The sequence below is a fragment of the Limanda limanda genome, chromosome 12 (assembly GCF_963576545.1).
Source record: "Limanda limanda chromosome 12, fLimLim1.1, whole genome shotgun sequence".
Lineage (NCBI taxonomy): Eukaryota > Metazoa > Chordata > Actinopteri > Pleuronectiformes > Pleuronectidae > Limanda > Limanda limanda.
Window position 1 is genome coordinate 4,132,961 of NC_083647.1, and position 26,740 is coordinate 4,159,700.

General features: G+C 39.2%; 1 protein-coding gene across 1 annotated transcript; it reads left to right on the plus strand.

Moving 5' to 3' along the window:
- Positions 1-8,498: 8,498 nt before the first annotated feature.
- On the plus strand, positions 8,499-26,460 carry LOC133015621 (calpain-1 catalytic subunit-like). Its single transcript, XM_061082866.1, has 21 exons — positions 8,499-8,756; positions 9,025-9,094; positions 11,622-11,740; positions 11,835-11,968; positions 12,075-12,249; positions 12,945-13,019; positions 14,439-14,524; positions 15,050-15,124; positions 15,459-15,619; positions 16,041-16,207; positions 16,472-16,483; positions 16,567-16,775; positions 17,923-17,968; positions 18,123-18,191; positions 20,527-20,584; positions 20,695-20,756; positions 20,922-20,990; positions 21,117-21,195; positions 22,400-22,516; positions 26,138-26,190; positions 26,434-26,460. The coding sequence occupies exons 1-21, from the start codon at positions 8,520-8,522 to the stop codon at positions 26,458-26,460; spliced, it is 2,100 nt and encodes a 699-aa protein (XP_060938849.1). The 5' UTR covers positions 8,499-8,519.
- Positions 26,461-26,740: the final 280 nt, after the last annotated feature.

The following is a 26,740-nucleotide window of genomic DNA, read 5'->3' on the forward strand; positions in this document are numbered from 1 at the left end:
GCAATGCAATCTCAATAACTTCCGACAGGGCAAGCACTAACGTGCTTCATCATACATAAACTGTGAGCGTAAACGTCGCTCACATTGAATATGAAAGTTTATTTCAACCTTTATTTTACCATAAAGATGGTGTTTGACGAAAAGTTAATGAGGCACCAGTATAAGCCAAGACCACGAATGTGTGTGCTGATTAGGACTGAGCGTCTGGAGACCGTTAATATTTGGCATGTTGTTGTTGTATGCCTCAGTAACCAGTGATAATTCAGGTTTTTGCCATAGTTGGTTTATTTGTATAACAGAAATCCAGTCCAATCAGAGGAAGAGAAAGAAGTTCATGTGGGGATTTGTTTTCATTCAGGCACCTGTGTCACGCAATGAGGATTTGATTTCTTCGAGTCACTGAGCATCTGTCATCAAAATCTTTCAAGCATCCACCCACAGCCATCCTCTGCCGGAGGCGTTTTTTGTTGTGCTTTGTCTAGTACAACAAGAAAACTATTCGATGTTGACATTAGTATTTCTTTGAACTTTGTTCTCAAACGTATGAGCCTTTCTTTGTAGGACAGGAAATGGAAATTTAGGGTATTCCAACGAGTTAATAATTTATTTCGCAAAGACTAACATTTTCAAAGGGGAAGTTCGAAGAATAAATGTGGTTGTCAACAGAGAGTAAGAGAGTTACCTTTTGTGACTGATTACCACAAAGTCTACTGCTGAAGACCACTATTGGGGGGAAGATATGATTGACAGCTGAGACTGACTCATAATTGGTCAAAAATGTGTATTGCTTGAGATAAAAAGTCTAATACTGGGCCAGATACTAAGACTATCTGGCCCAATTCTCAATAACTTCCGACAGGGCAAGCACTAACGTGCTTCATCATACATAAACTGTGAGCGTAAACGTCGCTCACAAATTATCATCGTATCAGGCAGTGCTTAATTTGTAAATCACAAGGTGCCGGAACGCAAAGTACATATGACAGCGCAGGGATGACGAGACGGGCACAGGTCCCGGAACGCATACAGAAAACGGTGCTGAAAAAAACATGCAAATGCCCACTGACAATGCTGTGGGACTAAAGGCCGGCGCATGCTTCTGCGTTTTCACGGGCCCGGATGCGCAAGAGCCCTTCCGGGCCCCTTACGTGCTATCGTAGCCCTTCTTACATGCTTACGTGAGTTGGCCAATTTTTCTAACTAGAAGGCAAAGCCCCGCAAGCGTCACCCGCCCGCAAGGGCTGTGATTGGTCTGCTAACTATATAATTTCCGGAGTTGCATTTCCGGTTCATGCCCGATAAAATCCTGCGGAAACCACGGAAGATTTAGAAGAACGAATATGGACCAAATAGAAGAGCACTTGGCAGAAGAGATCCGAAACTATGTCCACTAGTATAACCCGTCACTGACCGGCGGATTTGTCCGACAGAAAAAGGCTCTGAGGAGCCGCTGTGGCGATGTAAATAAACCGCTCTTCTTCGTGCCACACACGAAGAAGAGCCGACTTCGACAAAAAACATTACTCCGCCAGTGTTCTGGCGGGGAATTGCATGGCAACACGCGCAACGCTTGGAAAACCATGAATGACAACGAGTACTGCGTCACAACTGCGTGAAAAGCCGCAGACGCCGTTGCAGAAGCATGTGCCGGCCTTTACAAGCCTTAATTTCAAATAATATCCATGGTATAAATTTTATGACAATAATTTACAATTATTTTAGGCTATACTGCACAGCACAGGCAAATGCCCACATCAACACAGGTGGGACTTACAGTCAGCAATTAATTTCTCAACATAGATCTAACTTGTACAACATAAAAAATCAAAGTTCAAAGCTTACAATATGTTTGTTTTAATTATCCTCATCCGAAGCAGGAGAGACCCGCGTGTCCTGTCAATCTTGTCGAACACAGTCTCCCCGCCCCCCTCTCTCTCTGTCTCTCTTGCACGCACGCACGCACGCACGCACGCACACACACACGCACACACAGCTGAAATAAATTTAATTAAAATAAAAAAATCATAAAAAAATTTCACAGTTAAAAAAGAAAGTTATGTTGAGTATGAAAACACTTGTTATTACATTTCACTTCATAATTGCAACAGCATGTGTTGTATTCATTGTTGCAAAACTTGTTCTGTAAATAGTTTGTTTGCTACTGTGATCAAAATCATTGATCTGAAGCGTAATGCTGATGCTGTCCTGTAATAGTTTTCTAATCAGCAATAAATATAACAATTTCTGATCAACCCATATCAATCGCATTCTTAAAATAACATACTGGTTAAAGCCCCGCCCGTTTCAAGACAACCCGGCCTACTTCCGGGTTAAATCCAGCCCACTTCCGGGTTAAATCACACCCACGTCCGGGTTAGGCCCCGCCCACTCCGAGTACGGATACGGATACAGATAATTCATATGGTTAACAGATACAGATACAGATAATGCTGTACTCGCTCATCCCTAGTACTAACAAACCAGGCACAAAGACCCGTTCAAAATATGATATCATTGAATATGAAAGTTTATTTCAACCTTTATTTTACCATAAAGATGGTGTTTGACGAAAAGTTAATGAGGCACCAGTATAAGCCAAGACCACGAATGTGTGTGCTGATTAGGACTGAGCGTCTGGAGACCGTTAATATTTGGCATGTTGTTGTTGTATGCCTCAGTAACCAGTGATAATTCAGGTTTTTGCCATAGTTGGTTTATTTGTATAACAGAAATCCAGTCCAATCAGAGGAAGAGAAAGAAGTTCATGTGGGGATTTGTTTTCATTCAGGCACCTGTGTCACGCAATGAGGATTTGATTTCTTCGAGTCACTGAGCATCTGTCATCAAAATCTTTCAAGCATCCACCCACAGCCATCCTCTGCCGGAGGCGTTTTTTGTTGTGCTTTGTCTAGTACAACAAGAAAACTATTCGATGTTGACATTAGTATTTCTTTGAACTTTGTTCTCAAACGTATGAGCCTTTCTTTGTAGGACAGGAAATGGAAATTTAGGGTATTCCAACGAGTTAATAATTTATTTCGCAAAGACTAACATTTTCAAAGGGGAAGTTCGAAGAATAAATGTGGTTGTCAACAGAGAGTAAGAGAGTTACCTTTTGTGACTGATTACCACAAAGTCTACTGCTGAAGACCACTATTGGGGGGAAGATATGATTGACAGCTGAGACTGACTCATAATTGGTCAAAAATGTGTATTGCTTGAGATAAAAAGTCTAATACTGGGCCAGATACTAAGACTAGACTTCTTTACCAACAGGTATACTCCATTGCTACTGGAGCCCTCAATTGTTGGTCGAAATAATTCACTGGAAAGGGTCAGAGTTCAATACATTAGAATTCATTCTTTTTAAAATTGATAAATCAAGCTGTCACAGTCATTTATAGCCTCATTAGCCTGTTGAACTTTTTGACTTCGATCTTGTTCCAGTGCAGGCCGCCTGCAGTTTCTGATGACATATAGTATAAGTACATAAGCTTTCAAAGAGTAAATGTGTACAGAATTTTCTACAACAGTATCAGTGGGACCTTGCTACAATGGCTCCACATCACAATCACCACTAAACTCCAAATTGAGTGATGTTGATAAATCAACATTGTCCATCTTTATTTACAGTCTAAGAGATAAGTGTGTGTGTCGTTACACACAGATGGTCTGCTTGTGCATAAATTGAAAGTGCTTCCTTTTGCAGGAAGTGTTCTCTCTCTTCATACCAAGCAAATCTGAAAATATAATACCAGGGTGCAGGGGCATGTCACTATGTTTTTTAACTCAAGGCATGCACATGCAGCTAACCTGATTTGCATAAGCTGGTATCTCACAGGGAACGTGTGAATTCGTCCCAGTTCAACCGGTTCACTCAGGTTACATGAACATGTACATGGACCTGAACGTGCAGGTTTAACCTTTACAATTATCGATTATAATGTACTCAAATACAGAGAATTCTTTACAGGTAAAACACTGTGTGAAAAAAACAGGGAAAGTAGGTCCCAGTTATATAAGAGAATAAAACTACAAAGAAGAAAGGGCGGAGTCACTTTAATCCCTTTTAAGCACTCAGTATTTAGTGGGAACGTTTACTTATGAATAAAGTGGTCTTTGTACTTTAAATTACCTTAGAAAGCTAATATTATGGGATAAAAAACATCTTGTTTATCCTGTTGAGTTCTCTTAGAATTATTTGACGACCTTTACATATTTACATGTTATCTTTGTCACTATGTTTGAAACCATTAGACAAAATTACCTCTTTATTCAGAGATACATAAGAGACGACAAAGACTGTATAATAGATCATTAATAATATATTTCTATATACATACACATAACTTTTAAAATAGATTATGTAGAATCTGTTAATTATCATTACTATGATCAGTTTTCTCCCAAGCTGATGCTTTTTGTTTATTGATGACAACACAGTATATGAAGGCCCATGTAGAGATACATGAGCCTGACTCTTGAGGATGAGGATCTCAAACCTTTTGTAAGCACTGGCCTTGGCTACTTAGGATGTCCAACCAAACAACAGTGCACTGCATTTATACTATGAGCAGCCAGTTCTGTAAACGTGGCAACTGTATCCTCATTGACAGTGACATATTCCTTCTCTTCGTCTGCATCTGTCCCACAGCAGCCATAAGTTGTACGGGATAGGTCAGAAGCGCAGGAACACCAACCAACCAGACCCAGGTAGCTGGAGGCATTTACAGACAATATATAAGTGTGGAAGCCTGCGCTCTGTTACATCCTGATCCACCTTTCCTTCTTACTGCATGACACATCTTCTCACCAAGCCAGTCAGGTAAGACTTACAACATTTTGGATTTGAATACAAGCAATAATCCTGCACAGTGCAGTGAAGCAAGGCAGCTGATCTTCACATGTTTAGTTTATATATATATATATATATATATTTACACTATATTTTCAATTGAACTGCAAAAGTTTTATAAAATGAGGATTTATATATCAAAGGAAAATACTGAATAATAAATAAACTAAACACCGCAGATACCACAGGGTTGACATGAGAGATTAGACAATTGCTACAAATACCTTGTAGACATTGTTTTCATGGCATTAAGTTTTACAATATAAAACTTTAGAATGTTGAAAAATGTCCTTTCTCTGGGAACTTGGGAAGTGTGAGATTTCTCTTTCTAACCCGACATTAAAGGCCCCATATTTTACACCTTTCTTAGATTTAATTTGAGGTATTGGTTCCACTAAGAGCAAGCTTTTTTCACCTGCCTTTTGAGCATTACATTACATTACATGTTATTTAGCTGACGCTTTTGTCCAAAGCGATTTACGTTTTAGTACACTCAACATTTATAAGGGGCCATTTAGGGGTTCGGTATCTTGCCAAGGACACTTCGGCATGCAGATGGGGAAGAGTGGGGATTGAACCGGAAACCTTCTTGTTGGAGAACGCCCACTCTACCCCCTAGGCCACACCGCCCCCATCTCCAGCATCTCCTCTGATTCTCTGCAAAGTGACTGTTTTCATGAATTGAGGGTCCCTACTGACCCTTTTAAAGTAATTACAGATAGTAAAAGCCCAGAAAATGTATTTTACACCATATGAGCCCTTAAAAGGGATAGTTCACCGTAAAATTAAAATGCACTCATCGACTGACCACTATGCCAATGGAGGTGTGGGTGAAGTGTTTGCGTCAACAAAACACCTCTGGAGTTTAAGGGGTAAACTTTGTGGCACCAGAATCCAATATAGAATAAAAGTGAATGGCGACATACGTACACTTTAGGTGTAATAAAACAAAAAAAACTACACTATATAATTAACATGCCTCCATACTGCTCCTGTGGTGTCATCCAACTGTCCGCAAGCCGTGACATTCATATTAATTTGCCAATGTGTTCAGCCAAAATATCCTCCGATATCTTCCTACGAGATGCATTCACAGACCCTCGGACACACAATTGTGTGGCTACGTTTGCTACAAAAAACACTTCCAGTGGACATTTAGGCCTAAAACACGGTGTAAATTACCTTGTTTCGAGTTGATTATGAAAGAAAGGAGTTAAAACAAAATTTGTTTAAATTCTGATCAGGTCCACTTACAGTCCTTACACCCCAGCCCATTCACTCCGCTCTGCATCTGCCAATCGGCTTGTTGCTCCCTCACTGCGAGCTAACCACTATCTCTGTATCTGTCTGATATGTCTATACATGTCTGCACTAGAGGTAGAAATGCAGGTAGATGTAATTGTACACTGAGAGGGGTGGCCTCAGGCGTTTGCACGTGTTTTTAGAACGAGAGCTTCCTCTCTCATATGTTTGATCCAAACTAACACTTTCTCTGTGTGGATGCTGAGGTAAGAAGCCAATTTCAATGTCTTACACTTATGTTACTTGTGGTGTTGTCATTCTGAGTTTCTCTATTGCAAAATTGTTGTTACACAGGACACATTGAAAATAACTTTTTCTACTGCAATCTTAAATAACAACCTATACTGAAAAAAAGTGTGGTGATCACAACAGTAGATAACTTTGCTCTTTAACTTCTCGTCACAATTTAATATTAATATATAAAAAGGAAATTGACTCTGTTGCCTATATTTTTCCATGTTATGTATTCTGGACTATGGTGCATGCAAAGGCTGAGAAATACATCTGTTACATCTTTATTACTATGACAACAACAATAACTGTAGGTGTCAGTGCTTCTGCTGCTGGTGCTGTTGGCAGCATATCTGGAAACTAAAAGTAATACCAAGATTCATCGAATCACAAAGATGGGCAAATGTTATAGATCTAAATGCATTTCTTTCCACTGTAGTTTGAGGAACACTTAAGAAGTCTAAAAGTTGTATCTAAAGCAGGGGTATTCAACTCAAATTGAAAGAGGTCAAGTTGGAGACAATTTCTTGAAGCAAAGGTCCGTAAGATCATAATGTCTAACTATTTAGTGTGATATATATTTAAGTAGCCTAGTAGTTGATGTACTCAATACCTGACTGTCACATAGTGAATTCAGTACATTTCAACAACCTTTGGACAATATTTACTGTCACGTTACATAATAATTAATAAATACTGTATGTATGATTGCAGATATGTATAATGTTCTCTCATCAACTAAATATAAGTATGGCTGCAGCTCAAAATAAGAGAAAATAAATAAAACGTGAAAATTGTGCATGTTCAAATAAAGGGCTTAACTTCAGAAAAAGAAAGGGAGCAAAGGCTATAATTTAAATTTTTCTGTTTCACATCTTGACTCAAGTCTCAACCAATTTTACTGAGTAGTATCACATGGGATGGCTTTACTCGCATGCAATTGGTCTGTGCGTTTCCTTATCCGCTAAACAACTACGCAAAGACTACTGCAGGTCCGAATCCGTACGAGAGGGCTTCTGGGTTCTGGACTCGGACTGCAGTCCGCCTGTTAGTGACCCCTGATCTAAAGGGTTACTACTTACTGTGTTACACGTTATAGCAAATAAGCTGTCCAGATTAAACATATCATAAACAAAAATTGGGACATCATTGAGAGCAACCACTCATTACGGGAGGCATTCATTGAACCTCAGGTATCAGTTTCAGAAGGGCCTCAACTACCAAGGACAAACTAATCAGGAGTTACATTCCTCTCCTAAACCTGACACTTAGCTTCGCCAAACCAAGAGCAACCTCTGTTGTGGTAATTACAATTATTTTAACAATTTGGTTAAGAGATGTATTAACCAACAAAATCTATCCATCACCAGTTTCATAAAATGTAACACGAGCCATGTTGTGAACCAAATTGATGATCTTTTGGTTGTTTCATTGTAGGCCTCACTAAAAGGAGGCTGAGGGACAGAGTGGCAAAGCATAGGTATGTCCTCCATTCAGGGAATCTGAATTATCCTATGGCCAAACACTACATAGAAGACCAACATGGGAGCGATACAACTTTAAGAATGTCAGGTATTGAAGTAATCAGCTCTGATGCCAGGAGCGGGGACAAAATCAAAGGCAAATGCAAATAATCCCTTTTTGTCTCTGTGTGTCAGTACACCCTGATGAAGAACTATGCCGATATGCAGCAGTGTATTTTTTAATACTTCAAGCCCATTGAAATATAGGCTGTTTACTTTTTTCAAACCACTTTGAGTGCCTGGACCTGGATTCTCCACGTCATTTTTTCTGGACACAAGTTTTCCTCTAATTTCTTAACTACTTAACGCTGTTGACCTAAACAAAAGGTTGAACCATTCCCACACTTAATTTAAATGTGGTAACCATTTCTTACAGATCCCATTACTTGATACCAAATTAACATGAGATAGTAATGTATACTATTTGATTTAATGTACCCCTCCCCATGTTCAAATTAAAGAGTACAGTCTAATGCAAAGCATCAGAGATCGCTGATCGCTTTATTTGCATTGAGGTGATTTTTATGAAGCTTCTTTGTGTAAATTGTTTTATGCCAAGATTATATTTTATCTTATTTTTTTCTGAACAGAACTCAACCACTGCAGCAATGCCTACCTCTGGTGTGTGTATGAACATCATCAATGCACGGCATCAGAAAAATGGCTATGGGGCCGTCACCAACCCCATTAACTTCCTCAACCAAGACTACGAGCAGATGAAACAGTACTGCCTCAGCCGACGAGTAAGGTACATTGATGAGATGTTCCCCCCTGACAGATACACCATCGGCGAAGGGTTACTGAAACCGACTGACCTGGACCGTGTGGTGTGGCTGAGACCAGGGGTGAGTTGTGTGGTAGCTGAAAAGATGGGATTTAGCATAACGGTTATCCAAGTCTATGGTTAAATGAACATGTCATTATAAAAGGCAAACTCAAGTGACTGTCTGTTTGTGTTTATTTAACTCCACAAGGGAGTAGCTTATACTTTCGGCTGGTTAAAGCTGCAATGTGAATGCTTTTTGCTATAGTAATATTATATTGCAATATAATTCTCACAGTTGAAATATTAAAAGCTTCAACAATAACGTGTAAATAATTACTCTGTTTCAGGATATCATTTCCAATCCATCTTTTGTTGTTGATGGGGTCTCCAGATTTGACTTTGGTCAAGGCATGATTGGTAGGAAACTTTCTTAATTCACAACAATAAATGAGTTGGTTTTACAGCAGTGTCATTTAGAGATGCCCACACAGCCAAGTGGCACAACTGCATCCTCATGAAATTGCAGAAAACAGCACTTCCAGCCCAAATAAGCCCAATGTAGTTCAGTTTCTAACATGTTCACCTCAGTTGTCACTGGCATGTGTTACAGAAAAGGTACAGCGAACTTATACAGGTAGTGCATGTGACGAGTAGGGTTGCAAAATTCCGGGAATATTCAAAGTTGGAAACTTTCCACGGGAATTAACGGGAATATACGGGAATATACTGGAAATGTTGTGGGTAATTTATACTAACTGTATTTACCTTGTCATATACAGATATAAATATAAACATTTTGTTTTGTCATAGGCGGATTTGAGCCCCGAGGAAACTTTGGGCACTTGACTATATGCTTCTGCATCGTTGTGTCATTCTTAACATAGGTCTTTGCAGAGTATTTGCAAATGTACACAGCCTTTCCTTCTACATTGGATGGGGTGAAATGTCTCCACACATGAGAGTGCACGTGGCATTGTTCTGTAGAATAAGATGAGAAAAAAGTTTGTAAAAAAACACTAATGCAATGCCAGAGATATAAATAGTTAGCCAAACAATTGGATTCGTCTGTAAACATATTTTACAATTGATGGATAAATGAATGGAAATAGGCTAGATGAACAATCCTCAATCAGCATGCTAATATGTTTTCCCCAGTAATATCATTGAAACTTACCTGACTAGTCCTGCACACTACAGCAGGCCTCAATAGCCCTGCTGTAGAGTGAAGGATGCTGGGAGTTATCTGTGCATGTGATGGAAGAATGCACAGTGGAGGGTTGAAATTCAACGTGCAGCGTGTGCTGCATTCCATACATCTTTAAAATAGTGTTTTGAATGATGTTTTTATTGCTCAGCATTTAATTTGCATATTTATTTATTTTTTCAAAATTCCCCAAATTCCCGAGCTAAAGTTCCCATGGAAAGTTTACGGAAAGTTTACGGAAATTTACCGGAAACTTTCCACCCCTTTGCAACCCTAGTGACGAGCAATGACAAATTGTGTTTTAAATCACACAACAGACTACAGCTGCCAAATAAAATAGTGATGCGTCATCAAGTCAACTCCCTAACAAGCAAGTCCATAAACTCTTGTAAAGTCCACACACACACAAAACTGTATCGCACAGGTGCAACAGCGGTATTTGTGTCCATTGCACATTTTTTTTGGCATGTGTGACATGTCGCAAAGCACAGCCCTTCAAATGTTTGGAAGAAAACAATCCTCAAGCTTCTCCTTCTACAAAATTTTCAAGATTTAATAGTTGCTACTTGTTCTCTATCTCTGTGGCAAGGACTCCGAGCGACATAATAAAAAAACAGTTTTACAATGTATTTTACCTATTATATACTTATTTTAATATGGAATATTTATTTTATCAAAGCTAAATTAATCTTGGTACCTCGAGATCAAAAGGTAACTGTCAGGCCCGGACTGAAATGAGGACTCAGATGCAGAGAATTACACGTACCAGCACACTTTATTGAATTCAGATCCTCTATGAAGAGTGACAAACGATTGGGCTATGAAAAAACTCACTTAATATATCTAAGACCTGGCAAGAATAACTGGGGGAAAGAAAAATTCCCTAATAAATTCAAAACACACACACTAGAAAAAGACCTTCGCTCCCGAAGGATGACAAACAAAAGGCTAGAGCAAGAAATCAAAAGCGCTCCCGAAGGAGGAAAACCACTACTATGAAACAGGACAAAAGAAAAGGCTCACCTAAACAGGAGGCTCATCAACTAACTAAATCTCTCTAAACACAAATCACTCCAAAAGGGAGGAAGAAAAAACAGCTTACAAACAACACAAAACGAAGCTAAGAAAAATCACTCTCAAGGAGGAAACAGAAAACAACTTACGTGGCGTAGCAAACCTCATAGGCAAAAACGACAATGACTGTGGAAAAGGGCTTAGGTACAAGGACGAAACACTTTGGCACAAGACAAAGGGGAGACGCAGACTATAAGCACATGAGGGTGAAGGGAACAGGTGGAAACAATCAGAGACAATCAGACCGTTGACACATGAGGAAGGGCAAGTGACCTGAAACGAGAGGAGAGTTAGGATTTCAAAATATAACAGGAAGTTACGAGACAAAAACCCAAGACAAGACAAACCTCACCGAGGTGTGACAGTAACAAGTCTGAAAGATAATGGTGGTTATGCATAGCAGCCTGAATTCCAGCATGTGGTTTAGAATGTTCAGAAAAATGAGTGTAATGACACTGAGAAGAAATCCATGTTTTCAAACCTAACCGCATCTGTGTTCATTGGACAGTAAGAACCTACAATAACCACTGTACTAACGTGTATTCTGCGTCTTGGCTGTGTTAGCATACTTGAATGTTTCTTAGACGTAAACCTGATTAAACAAACATTACTGTCATGTCTGCTTAACATACTGTCCTGACAACTCAACGGTTCTATTTTACTAAGGAAACTGCTGGTTCCTTGCATCTATCGGAGCTCTGACATTCCAGGATTCAATACTAAAGCAAGTTGTTCCTCTTGAACAAAGTTTTAATGAGGACTACTGCGGGCTGTTCCACTTCAGGGTAAATATTGCCAACATCATTAAAAAAAATAGGTTCTGATCAATTATATACATCTCATTTTGTTATAACCCTCTTCATGTTGTCAACTATTCAGTTTTGGAGGTTTGGGAAATGGGTGGATGTTATCATTGATGACAAGCTACCAACAGTTGATGGCAGATTAATCTTCGTCCAATCCAAAACTCCGACTGAGTTCTGGCCTGCTTTGCTGGAGAAAGCCTATGCCAAGTATGAAAAATAATGCATTTCTCAGTCCCACAGTCTTGATAGTCTCAGAGTGACATTGATCTTACTTTCTGAAAGTGTTTGAAAGTAATTTAACACCTGCTGTCAGGGTGTGTGGTTCATACGCAGACATGAATGCTGGAACCCCTGCTGAGGCTTTGGTGGACTTCACTGGCGGGGTCCACTTGTGTATCAACCTCACAGAACCTCCTCCGGACCTGTGGGAGCTGATGACAAGAGCTGTACAAAAGAATTCCCTGATGGGCTGTGGGACACCTCAAGGGGTAAGCATTTATTTACTACACAAAACCACAGAGTTGACAGCATAACATGAAAGCATCTCAAGGCTTAGATAATTTAAGGTTGTCCTAGAGCTGTATCTAAGATGGAAATATCAATAGACCTGTCTAGCTTCCAACATTTTATCTTTTCATAGCAGGAAGATAAAGTTATTATACAGTAGTTTGGTTTCATTTACAGTTTGATCAATCCCTTATATCGACTTCAGATTCCAGTATAATCTACCTCAACGTAAAAGGCCAGCAGTGGCTGCCAATGCTCGATAACTCTGACAAATGATCTGTAGGGCATAAGAACAGTTCAACTGTTTGTAATTACCTTTGGCATTTGACTAACAGCCTATGCCTGAAGGAAAATATGAAGTGCTCAACGCTGTAGTTAAAGTATGTGGTAGAGAGAGAAGGTGGGTTCAGGGTTTTTAATGGGTCCAATAATACATGACAGCATTTATTCAAGTCAATTCATTTGTCACATCAAGAGTTTACATAATTTTCTTTTTGAAGTAATCAAATAAGTTATTCCCCATAATTTGAGTACATTATCTAATGTTATTTGAGAAGCAATTAAGTTTTTACTACACGTTGTTAGCTCTTAAATTTCAGAACTGTACCTTCAGGATATGTGTCTATCAATGCCATTTCAGTGACATCTCTCTAAACTGTATACCTCTATCTTGTAGAGGACATCTGCCAACAATGTGCTGCCAAATGGAGTTGTCCAAGGCCATGCCTATACTGTCACAGGTGTGAAACAGGTAAATAGTCATATTTACATTGAAGACATGGCAGCAGTGTTAATTTCGTTGACGATAACGATAACGAAAAATATTCGTTAACGCCCCTTTTCCCATGACTAAGACGAGACGAAGACGTAACGAAATGGATCTTTGAAAATAAAAACTATGACGAAATATATTTTAATTTTCGTTAACGAGATGAGACGAAACGAAAATGTTGGCGGTTGACTAAGTCACAACAATTTTTAAAAACATAATCGTATCAGGCCGTCATGAAGTACCCGGAGCGGCGAGTGTGTGTGTCTGTGTGTGTGTGCGTGTGTGTGAGCTGCCAGACAGCGCTCCGGACCCGAGGCTCCGCCCCCTGCCGCAGCGCACTCGCTCAGAGAGACAGTGAGATCAGAGCTCGTTCACATGAAGCAGGCCGGTCACTGACTCACCTGCTGCTTCTTAACTATGGAAACAGTGAAAACACAGAGTTTCTCTGGTCTCAGCTGCTCTGAGATCAGCGCCGCAGCTTCTTGATCAGAGCAGAGGCTGCAGTTGGTTTCTACAGAGCTGCAGCTTCTGTGTCCCCTCCAGTCTGATCTGCTTTCAATGTTTGTTTTCACATTTTGCCAACGCCAACTAAAATATATAGGCTGCAGCTAGATGTTTTTATTTATTTCAAAATAGGGTACTTCTTATTTCATACATTTCCCACAAATATGGGGATGATTCAAATAACCCTAGTTCTGCGTTTAATTTATTTCAAAGTAGGCCTACACTTGCCTGTGTATTTTCTTCTCCTCTTCATAAGGATTTGGTGTTTCCCTTTGTTGTAACAGGTAAAAATAAATAAAATGTCAACAGTTTTCTTTATTGTTGTTCTATAATTTCATAAATGCAATAATCTACAGATTAGTATATTATAACTTTATATAAAATTTTATCAGCTTTGTTATCAAATATGTTTTGCGGCTCCAGACAAATTTTATTTGGGGGAAGAGGGGGCAAAATGGCTCTTTTGATAGTAAAGGTTGCCGACCCCTGCTATAGACCTATAGGAGGGACATCTAATGGACAACCTAAGTACTGCAAGCTAGACTAGTATGCAGTTGTAGACACAACACAGGGGGTCCCTGGACCTGAGAAGGGAAGATAAGGAGTTTAATGTGGCTATTAAATGTGACTAAAACTAGACTAAAATGTAATTTGTTTTCGTTGACTAAAACTAGACTAAAATGTAATTTGTTTTCGTCGACTAAAACTAGACTAAAACTAAGAAGGATAAAAATGACTAAAACTAGACTAAAACTAATATGCATTTTCGTCAAAAGACTAAGACTAAGACTAAATCAAAAATAGCTGCCAAAATTAACACTGCACGGCAGCATACAGAATTCTGTGTTTGTATAAATATCCCTGATTTTTTGTCTGCTGCTCATTTCTCGTCAGTTTATGAGCCAAGGGAGACTCGTTAACCTGGTGCGTTTGTGGAACCCCTGGGGCCAAACAGAGTGGAACGGACAGTGGAGCGATGAGTAAGAATGACTACCTAGCAAATGTTTTATGAATTATTATTATGTTTTATTTATAAAGATAGAAGTTATTTTACCCTCACCAAATAACATGTTGCTGATGTTTTCACTGTCACCTTTTTTTGTTAGTCACATATGAAGGGATTGAAGATATCTGAAAAAAGAGACAAGACACCTTTCTATTACTGTCTTTAATAAGCTTTAATACCTTGGAGGCATTTGTATTTTATTTTATATGTTTTTATATTTAAATGTTAATCTATGTCAATACATTCATATGTTATGAGGGCAATCGTTGGTTCTATACCATTATTGTGAGGACATTTTGACAGTGTGAGGACATTTTGGCTAGTACACACAAATTATATTGGCTTTTGGTTAGAGTTGGGTTAAGGGGCTAGGGAATGCATTACGTCAATGAGTGTCCTCACAACTATAAAGAGACACGTGTGTGTGTGTGTATGCATCTTTTTATAAAATTCATAACTGTTTCTTTCCTTCTCTCTCATTGTCAAACTGTCGCTAAAGTTCGCATTTGTGGCAAACTGTGAGTCTTCAGGATCGTGAAATGTGCCTTTCAGTGAAAGATGATGGAGAGTTTTGGTAAGTGTGTTATACTTTCTAATCAAAATTTGATTTCATTACTTTAAATGTCAAAACATTTTAATTATTAGTGTAACACACCTTTTGTTACATTATAGTTTTGGGTAAAAATGCACTTATGTGTTGATAAAAAATAAAAGTTATATATCTAAAAATAAGTGCAGTGTATCAGGCACTATGTTCATATACTCTTCGAGCTGTCCATTTTCGCACAAGTCACTGCCACAAAATGATATTTTTTTCTCTTGTGGATCAAAGAGTTATTAAATACTAATTCTATCATACTTAGAATTTAATGATGACAATTAACTAAGTTAATTTCTGATTTGGACAGGATGACACTGGAAGACTTCTGTGAGTTCTACAATGATCTGGACATCTGCTGCCTGTGTCCAGACTTCCTTGATGGAAGCTCCTCGTGCCATTGGAAGCCGTCATTCTACGAGGGCAGATGGGTTGCAGGAACCACGGCTGGAGGATGCATGCAGAGCTTTGGTACTTTCCAAATATCTGTAAATATGTTAAACTGTTTTTGAATCTTGCAGAGATACTGAGACAGTTTCACTGTTCTTCTCTGTACTTTCTAAAAGAGGCAAACATGACTCCAAATGGAAACTGTGAATAGTAAAACCAGAGACAAATGGGAGATCGAATAACAGCAACAAGACTGAAAAATAGAGCTGGTTCTAATCATTTGTCAGTTAAAAGATCACAATCCGATTTATTTGAGGAATTTATAATCACCTTTCAAAATGTAGGAAGAAATTATTAACAAATGATAATCAAAATCTAAAGTCTATAATTATTGCTGTGGCGCACACCAGACTCCATACGCTCAAAGCAGAATTTTGCAATCATGGATGAATTGGCTGCAGTAAGTTTGTATGTGATGTTTTTGTCTTCTTTAATCTTCCAGAAAAATTCTCCACTAATCCACAGTATCGAATCAAGGTCGGCAAATTATTCAGTGAGTGTTCAGAGAACCAGGGGGGAAAAAACTTTCTGATGTCTCTCATGCAAATGCCCGACAAAAGGAACAGACGCATGGTCGAAAATCTCCACATTGGACTCAATGTATTTGAGGTAAGTTTAGTTTTTTTTCTTTGTTTGTGTCACATTTGGATTAAAATTTAAATAGTTCATGCATTGAACTAAGTTGAAAATAGTCACGTGAAGATAAAAATGTAATAGTTCTGTGGGTTCAGCCATAAGGTGTCATCATGTTAAACGTACCAGTGGGAAATTAAATTCCATGGTGTGCATTAACTTTATTTGATTTACCTCATAATGTCAAATGTTTTGTTTTATCCCCAACACAAACTTAATTTTCCTCTGGTTTCATCCAAGGTGACCGAAGAAGTAAGTAACATTTCTCACACATTGCCCGTCTATACTGGAGATTGAATGGAGCTGTAAAAACCTGTTTATTATTGGCATTACAGTACCAGGCACACAAAGGGAGGTTCCCAGCCTCTTTCTTCGGCAGAAACAGAACTGTGGCCCAAACTAAAACCTACTTAAACGCACGTGAGGTGACGGAGTTCGTCACATTGAAGCCTGGTGAATACCTGATTGTGCCGTCCACCTACAATCCCAATGAGACTGCCTCCTTCATCCTGACCATCCTGGCCAAGTCCGAGACCGAAGTGCAGTAAGTCACTTAAATCTCACTCATTCGCTTTCAAATTGTTGTACGTGTACAGTTTATCTGTATATGCCACATAGCATATCCTAGAATACATTACAATGGCATGTGCATCTAAGTAAGTCCAGCACCAGTCTGAACACAGTACATGCAAAGACCAAACTGATGTCAACGTTCAATCTAATGTCTGGTCCTTCTATTGTCTAATATTATGCTGCTTGCAAAAATGTTTGAGAATCTCTGAATGTTCTGATGAGTTTCTCCTGCCAGCTACTTCAAATAAATAAATAAATAAATAATAAAAGCATTGATACATTTTCCCAGCACAACCACACTGACATCTGCTGGTCTATTAGGAGCTCTACAAGAGAAGCATGTTTGTCCTGTCTTGCTGAGGCTACTTAAAACACTGCTGCAGTGATAAAGTGCATAAAGTCATTGGACTCAATGGATATTGGTCAAATATCAAGTAAAATATATAGTAAGAATTCTGGAGAATGTCTGAATAAGCCAATGGGAGACAGTTGAACAGCTGCTACGTTCCTCGTGTCAAAGGCAACATCTGGAGAAAGTCTGGACCCTATTTTGCAGACCTCATCAAGGGTTCATGTCTGAAAAAGGCTTCACTGGCATAAGTAACTGTTGTAGAGAAACGTATTTCACTCAATTGAGAAATAAATTCTTCTCTGTTTTTGTGAATTAACGAGATTGTTCAAAATTCTACTAGAAGCTCTCTATCTATCTTACTTATGAGATGTTTATCTCCCAGTGTCTTGAACCAAAACCCAAATAAAACAGGGTCAAACTACACAGGTCGGAAATGTTTGCTATTTGGCAATTGTGAGGAAGGCTATCTAGTGACCGAAATAGAAAACTGCATTTTTTTTCCTCATGAAATGAGAAAATAATATTGTTCATCTAGAAAAACACAACACCTTTATTTTTCTCATGAAAATTGTTACTTTAATTTAGAAAAACTGACAATTATTTTGTTAATCCAGAAAAATAATTTTCTCGTGTGAATGTCTGTAGTTACTAATTACTGAATCTCAAGTTTTAAATCCTAACACGACTTGTTACTGTAATTAGCTAGCGTATGTGATAATTCCCTGCAATGAGCACGAGTACTGACGACTTATGTTCTTCCTCTCAGTGAGGATTCTGGAGGCCATAACCACGAACACAACGAAACAGAAGAGGTGCACAAGATTTTTAAATTGACCCTCCATGTTAATAACTTTTTGGTTTTTCTGCTTTGATCCATGTTCTTTACTGATTGCATTGATCATATATGACACATGTATGTATGTGTTACCTCAGCTCATCTGGAACTGAACACGCCATCTTTTTCAGAAAATACCAGACGAAAATGGAGTGGATGATGCAAATAAGAGAATCTTATTCCGTCAATACTCTGATAAGGTAATTTATGAGTCTTCAGATAATAGGACAACATATTAAAAAGTATTATTTTCTTTCTTTCCAAGAACTTGATGAAAGACATATGACACTTGGTTATTTTTGAAAATTGCCAGGTTAGCTGTATCCCCCAGCTTCCAAACAATCAGAAACAAGATCAATCTTATATTCAAACAAACAGTTTCAGTTGCAGTGGTGCCGCTCTTACTACTTGCAATCTGTTCCACATAATAGAAACATTCATGTGTGCCTTCTGTACCCTGTTATAATTATTATAACAATGATAATAATAATTAGGGCCCGAGCACTGACAGTAAGGCCCTATTGAAATTGTAAGGATTATTATTATTATTATTCTGGCAAATGAATTGGCTTTTTGAGGGCTTTAACATGCTCAAATTCTTACCAAAATTTGCAGAGAGTCAGAAAGTGGTGAAAATGTACTTATCCTTGAGGAATTTTCAAAATGGCTCAACGGTGCCCACCGAGACCCCTGGAACATGTTCACATTGACCGATCTTCACAAAAATCGATACACAGGTGTATTATGACCAGACAAACAAAAAAGTCTGGAGGTGCAATTGGAAAAACGCAACAGGAAGCCTGCTATTTTGCATTTAGTGGCCATAATCCACATTGTTGCTTTGAGGTACTTGTACCAGGGCTTCCATCAGATCAACTTCAAATTGAGATGAGTGTCATCACAACAAGATGGAGATACAAAGTTATCCAAAGATACATTTTTCGTCACACGGTGTGACCGTGGCGTGGCGTCAAAGTTTGATTACATGCCAATAAAACACGATGTTCTTTAACGTGGACTTACATGGACGATGAATCCTTTGATGCTGAGCCGTAAACAAACAATTCCACTTCTGTATTGTCCTATCACCACCAAACTTCTGTCTCATGATCAGAGTCCAAGCCTGAATGTGTCAATATTTCCTCAGTGATTATTCTTTTTTTCAGGCAAAACGCATGCAATGCTTCAAAATGCATGTGCAGAAATTTTTGTAATTGTATTTATTATTGGTTTTAATGTTGCTGCCTCATTATGAACTACAACAGCAAATGAGACAATCACAGAGAAAATTGGCTTTTTTATAAACTATAACTCAATGTCTGTCGCCAGGACTGATTCCCCACTGAGTCAGGGCAACTATTTACGGCACTGGTTTATGTGCTATTACTCAAAGACAGGAGAGAACTTTCTTTTCATTCTCTCCACTGACTTTGGAAAAGCACTTTTGCTGTCGACAACTCACAGAAAATGTTGTACTTGATGGTAGGATTTGTGCCAGGTCCCAAACTAGTTGCACAACAGCTTCCCTGCTGGGCCTGGTACAATCGAGTGCTTCACATCAGGATACTACAACACGGGTCCTGCTGTGCTGATGTCTTTGACAGACCTCGTCACTGCTCAGTTGTAAATGCAATATGTGGTTGGTCTAATGGTTTATTACTGTGATGACAATAACATTATATAAAATATTTCAGTTAGTACATTATCTTTATTTACAAATGTGACACTTTAGTTGTTGTCTTTCTGAGCTAGCATCTTCAATTACTTAAATATTTGTAATTTGTAGTTTGTGACTTTTGAGATTTTAATTTGTTTGATATTCTGCCACGTTGCAAGTAGACACTTTTTTTACTTTGAGGTTGTTTTTTTTAATTAAATTAAATAAAAAATAAATAATAATTATAAATAAAATAAAATGAAAAGTACATTTTCACCACTTTCTAACTCTCTGCAAATTTTAGTTAGAATTTGAGCATGTTAAAGCCCTCAAAAAGCCAATTCATTTACCTGAAAAATAATAATAATAATCCTTACAATTTCAATAGGGCCTCACTCTCTGTCAGTGCCTGTCAGTGCTCGGGCCCTAAAAACATAGTCATTTGAGGACACTTTCATGTAAATTACATATTATAGGTTTGGTGATTAATAGTTTATTAATGATTAGAAAGTCCACCAATGTTTCCTACAGTTTATAGTTTTAAATTCTAAAACATTTTTGCTTCAATAAGACTTAAAGAGTTGATTTGTATTTATGAATTAAACAATTTATAGTTTCATTCCTGGAGTCCTGGATGTTTTTTAGGTACAAATTTGGAAACACTGTCAGTGTCATGTGTAGGCGCGTTGCAGCCTGACAGACCAAATCCAGGTGAAAGAAGTCCCTGGCGGATCTGCAGCAGCGGTTGTGCGCATGCGAGGGGGCAGAGTTCAGGGGCTCCACAGTCGTGGAGGAGTGCGGCGGCTAAGCTAACAGCAACCAGCGCAACTAGTTATTATTATTATTACTCTGACTTATTTTTCTGATTTCTTTTCCAGTATGAAGAAGTGGACGCTGAGATGCTCCAGACAATTCTAAATGACAAAATCTTGAAAGGTTTGAAAACTTTGGTAAAAAATATTCGAATGTAATTATCTTTTGTTGCATTGCTTAGTTGCTGAGTTCAGGCCAAACTGAATCTCCTGCTATTATTTGTTTTTGTTCAGGAGATTTGAAATCTGGAGGCTTCAGCATCGATGCCTGTCGCAGCATGATTTCTCTGATGGATGTATCCTTATTGATGTTTATGCTACACTAGAATGTAGTAATATAAACAGTTTGCATGCAGAGATCTGTCTGCCCTTTTGTTCGTTTAACAGTCATGAAAAGATTTAAAAGTCAGGTTGGGACATGAAACAGCATTCTGACTTAATACCTTAATGTTGGGTTAAAGACGTCTATCACGGGCAAACTGAATGGTGAGGAATTCCTTCGTCTGTGGAAGAAGGTCATCGTGTACAAGGTAAAAGGACCCAACGACTGGTTACATCATAATTATTTCATCACTACTCTAATGAATGGTTAGGATACATCTTGCTTTATATCCTGAACATTGTGTGATCTACCTTTTTACCTCATAATTTCACAGGAGATTTTCTCCCAAAAGGACGTTTCACTTACAGGAACACTGTCTCTGAATGAGCTCAGGAATGCTGTCATGGCCTCAGGTGGGTGATAAGCTTGTTCTTTTTGTCTCCTGTGGGAAGATGTCACTGCCTTGTGGGACTATGCCCCCTTGTTTAAAAACAGTTTGAACTGTGTGCAAACACAGAAAATAAACCCAAACAAATTTAACACAAAGCAATGCTAGGAAACCAGGTGGCAAATAAATAAAGTTTCCACCAGATGTTGACAAAGTACTCAATCGGAAGTCAGACTTTGACATGGGAAAAGGGTTTCAACGTTTTCCACCAAGCATTACACTACAACTGGAATTTTCCGTCTAATGTCACATTGTTATGGGCGGCACAGTGGTTTAGTGGGTTGCTCTGTCGTTTCACAGCAAGAAAGTTCTTACCTCAGATCCCAGTTTGGCTGTGGTCTTTATGTCCAGATTGGGGATAGGTTGATGGAGACTCTAAATTAACCGTGAGAGGAAAAATAGTGGTTAGTCCCTGTGATACACTGGCGACTTGTCCAGAGTGTACCTGGCCTCTCGCCAGATGTCAGCTGGGATTGACTCAAGATCCGCCCCCAAGAATCCCTGAAAAAAATAAGCAGTATCGATAATGGTAATTTAATTCTTGATTGGTCATTTTTTGGGGGCCTTTCTGTCTTTAATTGGTAGAGACAATGGAGAAACAGGAAATTCAGCGGCAGAGAAAAGCAGAATGAGACAGTAAAAAGTGAAGAATTTAAGAGGGATCCTGCTGGTCAGGGCATGTTTTGCCCATATAATTAATTTTTTGTGAAATGTTGTGAGCTACATTTCTTGTGCTCTTTCATATATAGTGTTGTATTTTGTTTTTATTTGTCAAATCTCTTTTTTAATTAAAAAAGTTCAGTCATCACTTAACTGCACGGTCAGCAACACATACAAACAGACTTTTAATTTATGCAGAGTACATTCTTTTCATTACAGTAATGAGTTGGACTCCATTGCTGCAAACATCGAGATACTGAATTATCTTGTTAAACCTAGTGGAGAACTTAGCTTTTTTGCAAAATGCTGCCCCCTATTTTTTTATTCATGAATTAAAAAATTTGCACATTTTTAATCATTCTCCCTTTCACTGTTTTTTTTGTTATATTCAAGCCTCATTGCAACAAAATACAACAGTGAGAGAGTCCTATTACAAATAATCTGCAGATAAATCAGTCATGAAAATAATGAAATATGTTGTGAACTCTTGTCTGATGTCTATTGTTCAGGAAAGCGTGTCAGCGATGACATGCTGAATTTGATGGCTCTGCGCTACGGGGCCTCCTCTGGACACATGACACTGGAGAGTTTCATCAGTCTCATCCTTCGCTTTGACTGCATGTCCCGTAAGTGCATTTGGACAGCCGATAAAGCCATTATCGAGGAAATGGCGAAAGTCTTTACCCTGATGACCTGCTCACTCATTAATGTCTTCTCTCTTCTTTCTCTGCCATTATTTCTGCAGCCAAAAGCTTTTTTTACCAAACAAAAATTACAATCCCCATTTTACAATCCCCCAAAGAATCTTCTCCATCTTTTCCAACCACGTTGACCCCCCCAGTCCCCCTCGTCCTTCCCCCCTTCTACTAAGCCACTTTGTCAACTACTTCATAAAGAAGATAGATGACATATGCTCCTCGTTTCCAAACCCACCTTCTGTAATTACCTTTCCATCAATTTCATCTTCATCCCCTTAACTTTCCTCTTTCACCCCCGTCTCCCAATCAAGATCTTACCCTAGTAACTTCTGCCTGCCCAACCACCTGCCCCATTGACCCCATCCCCTCTCATGTTCTTTTCTCACAGATCTTATCAACACTGCCCTGTCAACTGTCTGTTTCCCTAATTATCCTAAAGAGGCAAGAGTGAACCATTTTCTCATGAAACCCACCCCCAACCCGTCTTAAGTAAACATGCATATCTGTCTCTCTTCTTACTTTTCTCTCCAAACACTTGAAGGTTCTATCTTTAATCAACAGCTCCTCCTATCTCCACCATAACAACCTTCTTGAGCCTCACCAGTCTGTTTCAAGGCAGGCAACTCCACTGAGACTGCCCTCCTTGCTGTCATTGAGCAACTACCCAATGCTAGAGCAAAGTGTTGCCAACTCCTCAGCAAGGAAAGTAGCTATTGGCTGTCCTAAAAATCGCTAGATGTCGCTAAATGACGTCATCGCCTAATTTGCATAACTGTAATGGTTGCTGTAGGACTTACAAAAAGTGACAAAAAAACACCCTCAATATGTTTAGAAATACAAATGAGCTTTCTTCTACAGAAGCGTATTGCATTCACTTGAAAAAAAAATTCAGTTTTTTTTAGAAAATTATCTAGGAAATTCCGAGATAAGTTCTCAATAAAATAAAAAACAGAATGCAATACGCTTCCGTATTCTTCCGTTGATTCTTGTTTTTTTTTATCTAGCCATTGAAATAGACCATCACTTCTCAAAATAACTTCATGACTTTAGTGCTGTGTCTAGACACACATACATAAATACATTTTGTCCTGTATTGTTAAATGTTAGAACATCAAATTTAATCAAAAGGCTGTTAAGTGGGGTGGAATTGCTAGCTCTACGTCCAACCCTCCTCCTTAATCCGGGCTTGGAACTGGATAAATTATCCAAAAGAGAAACTCTGGCAGAGCAAGTTTTGATTCATTTTTTCTTAAGTTTGGTTTAGTTTTTAGGGCCCTGAAAGGGTTCAGTTTCACCACGTTCCACACTAAAGGTGTGGAAATGTCTTGATTCTTAGATGCATCACGATGTGGACTCTGCATCGATGAAGAGACTGAACGCAATGACTCATGTTTTCCAGTGACAGTGAAGATACATTGACACTTACATCTCGCTCCGTAAGCCAGGGAAGGGTCAGCGGCGGTTTTGCGCATGCGCAATTCATTTGCAGTCTGCTCTCCTCTCTGCTCTGTCTTCAGCTACTGCGAGACTGACCGCCCGCGAGTGCTTTGGGACGGCAGAGGGGCTCATGGCAGCACTTGCTGCTCGTTGAGGACAGTAACTGCAGAACGATACGTGCTTTCACGTCAGTCTCAGAAACACCAGAAAGTCTCCAACAACACCAGAAAAAGTTGCTAGATTTGTCGCTAGTAGCTTTTGACAAAAAAAGTCGCCATGAGGATTTGGAAAGTCGCCAGATTTAGCGACAAAGTCGCCAAGTTGGCAACACTGCTAGAGCAGCCTCTCTCTCCTTTGTCATCATCCTTCAAGACCTTGGTGAACAGATTTAATCTAGAAGGATGGACAAAAATTATCTCACACACACCAGCTCCGATCAATAAAAAGTTTAAGTCATACTTCACAGATTTCTGGTTCACATGAGCAATGGTCAAAATGTTCATTGTTGACATTTCTTTTTTTAAATGTTCTCATTAATTAATTATCCCGCGGGCCAGATCACACAATCTTGTTTTGGGGCCACCCTTGAAGCAGTGGTGGACAGTTGGTGTCTTGAGCAACCTCCACTCTTTTCCAGGTTGACAAAGGTGACTTCTATCAATCCTCTTTGAATTTATCTTTCTTCTCTGGCAAAAATATTCTTTTCAGTCAAGGGGAGATACAACATTAAGTACTCGAGAGTGCTTACAACCACCAAGGCCTGCAGATAAATCACTTCAGTAGTTATTGTGCAGTGTTGGGGAGTAACGGAATACATGTAACGGCGTTACGTATTTAGAATACAAATTATGAGTAACTGTATTCCGTTACAGTTACAAATTAAATAGATGGTATTCAGAATACAGTTACATTGTTGAAATCAGTGGATTACATGACGGTACTTCTCTGTTTCATGAGTTTATTCACTCTCTCGTAAATCCACCGGCGGCAAAGCCCCCAGGAAGCAGCTGGAGACCAGGGCTGCCGTAAGAGCGCCCGGGCCCCCGGCGGCGTGAAGGAGCCTCACCGCGACCGGCTCGGGACCGTTACAGGCCCGGGACCGAGGCTCTGAGAGAGTTCCGTCACTACCAGAAATCTACGGAGCTGCTGAACCGCAAGCTGCCCTTCCAGCGCCTGGTGAGAGAAGACCGACCTGCGCTTCCAGAGCTCCGCTGTCATGGCTCTGCAGGAGGCCAGCGAGGCACGCCGGGTTCACAACGGAACCCCCGCCTCCCCCCCCCTCTCTTTTTATCTTTATGACTGCTTGTGTGTCTGTATGGATGGGCAGAGGGGGGCATTTAATAATGTGATCGGTCAAATTGGTAAAATTAAAACTCCAGGACAACAGAAGGGGAATACAAACTACGGGATGCATGCTTTATCATTTATATCATATAAAATATGTCATCAATATCGTTTAAAATCATTTTTCAGTGTGTTTCACGGAGCGATACGCTCGCGTCAAGCGCAAAAAATAGGCTCAACGCCGAAACGATCGCTGCACGACGCGAGGCAGCCTTGGCGCAGGGGGGGGCTTCAGCCTCCGGTAGGACCCGCACAGAGATGGGAGAGGATGGGAGCCGGACATCCAGCTGGCCCGCCGCATCAGCCGAGAGAGAGTTTAAACTGCTGCTGCTCCACTGACTATAACAACGCCGCAATCATACACTTAAAATATGCAATACAAACCGGAAGTATTCCAAGTATTCAGAATACGTTACTCAGATTAGTTAATGTAATGGAATACGTTACAGATTACATTTTTGGGCATGTATTCTGTATTCTGTAACGGAATACGTTTTGAAAGTATCCTTCCCAACACTGTTATTGTGAAATAAATCCCTGGCAACAGTATGGGATATTAGAGTTTAAGGTGAAGTGGAAACATAATGTTCAATCTTTCTCAGCAGTCCAATAACTTCCAATAAGTCCTTCACGTAATACCATTTGGAGAATGTTGTGTAGTGTTTTAGCAAGCCAGAGCTGCTCTGTACCATTGTCCATTGAATTTTAATGGCTATGATTATATCATGTGAAGCCTTAAGTAACAACACGTTGCTTTTTTCTCAATAGAAATCTTCAAGCAGCTGTCTGATGGATCGGCCATGAGACTTCGTGAATCAGAGGTATCACAAGCTCTACATCTCTGCTTTATTTTTTGAGAGCATCTCAAAATGGTTTTATCTTTTCATAATCTGCACAGGTGTTGATTTGAAAATGTGTTATTGGTGATCACCTTTGTTTCAAATAGAATTCCACTATTGTATCTACAGGACATTGTTAATTATTTGTGATGAAGTGATGACAATTTTGAGCATCTGGCAGAAATGCAGAAGCAAAGGAATAATATACCTTATCTTTTTTTACAGTGGATGTACCTTTCCATGTACACTTAAACTGACAGAGAAGATGAGCTGCAGGACTGATTTGGAACAACTGCAGCAGATGATGTGCAAATAGAATAAAATAACAAACAAAGTCATCTCTTTTTCAATTTAGCTGTTCTATATTTTTTGAACTACAGGGCTTTTCTTTCAAAACATTGCAAAGCTGAGTGGGAGAACAAATGGGATACACACACAGATATGCTATCAGATACTCCTTTTTACAAATGCTACACTTAAAACAGGCAAAATCTAGTCAATGTACTAATGTACAATATGTCTACCTGAATGA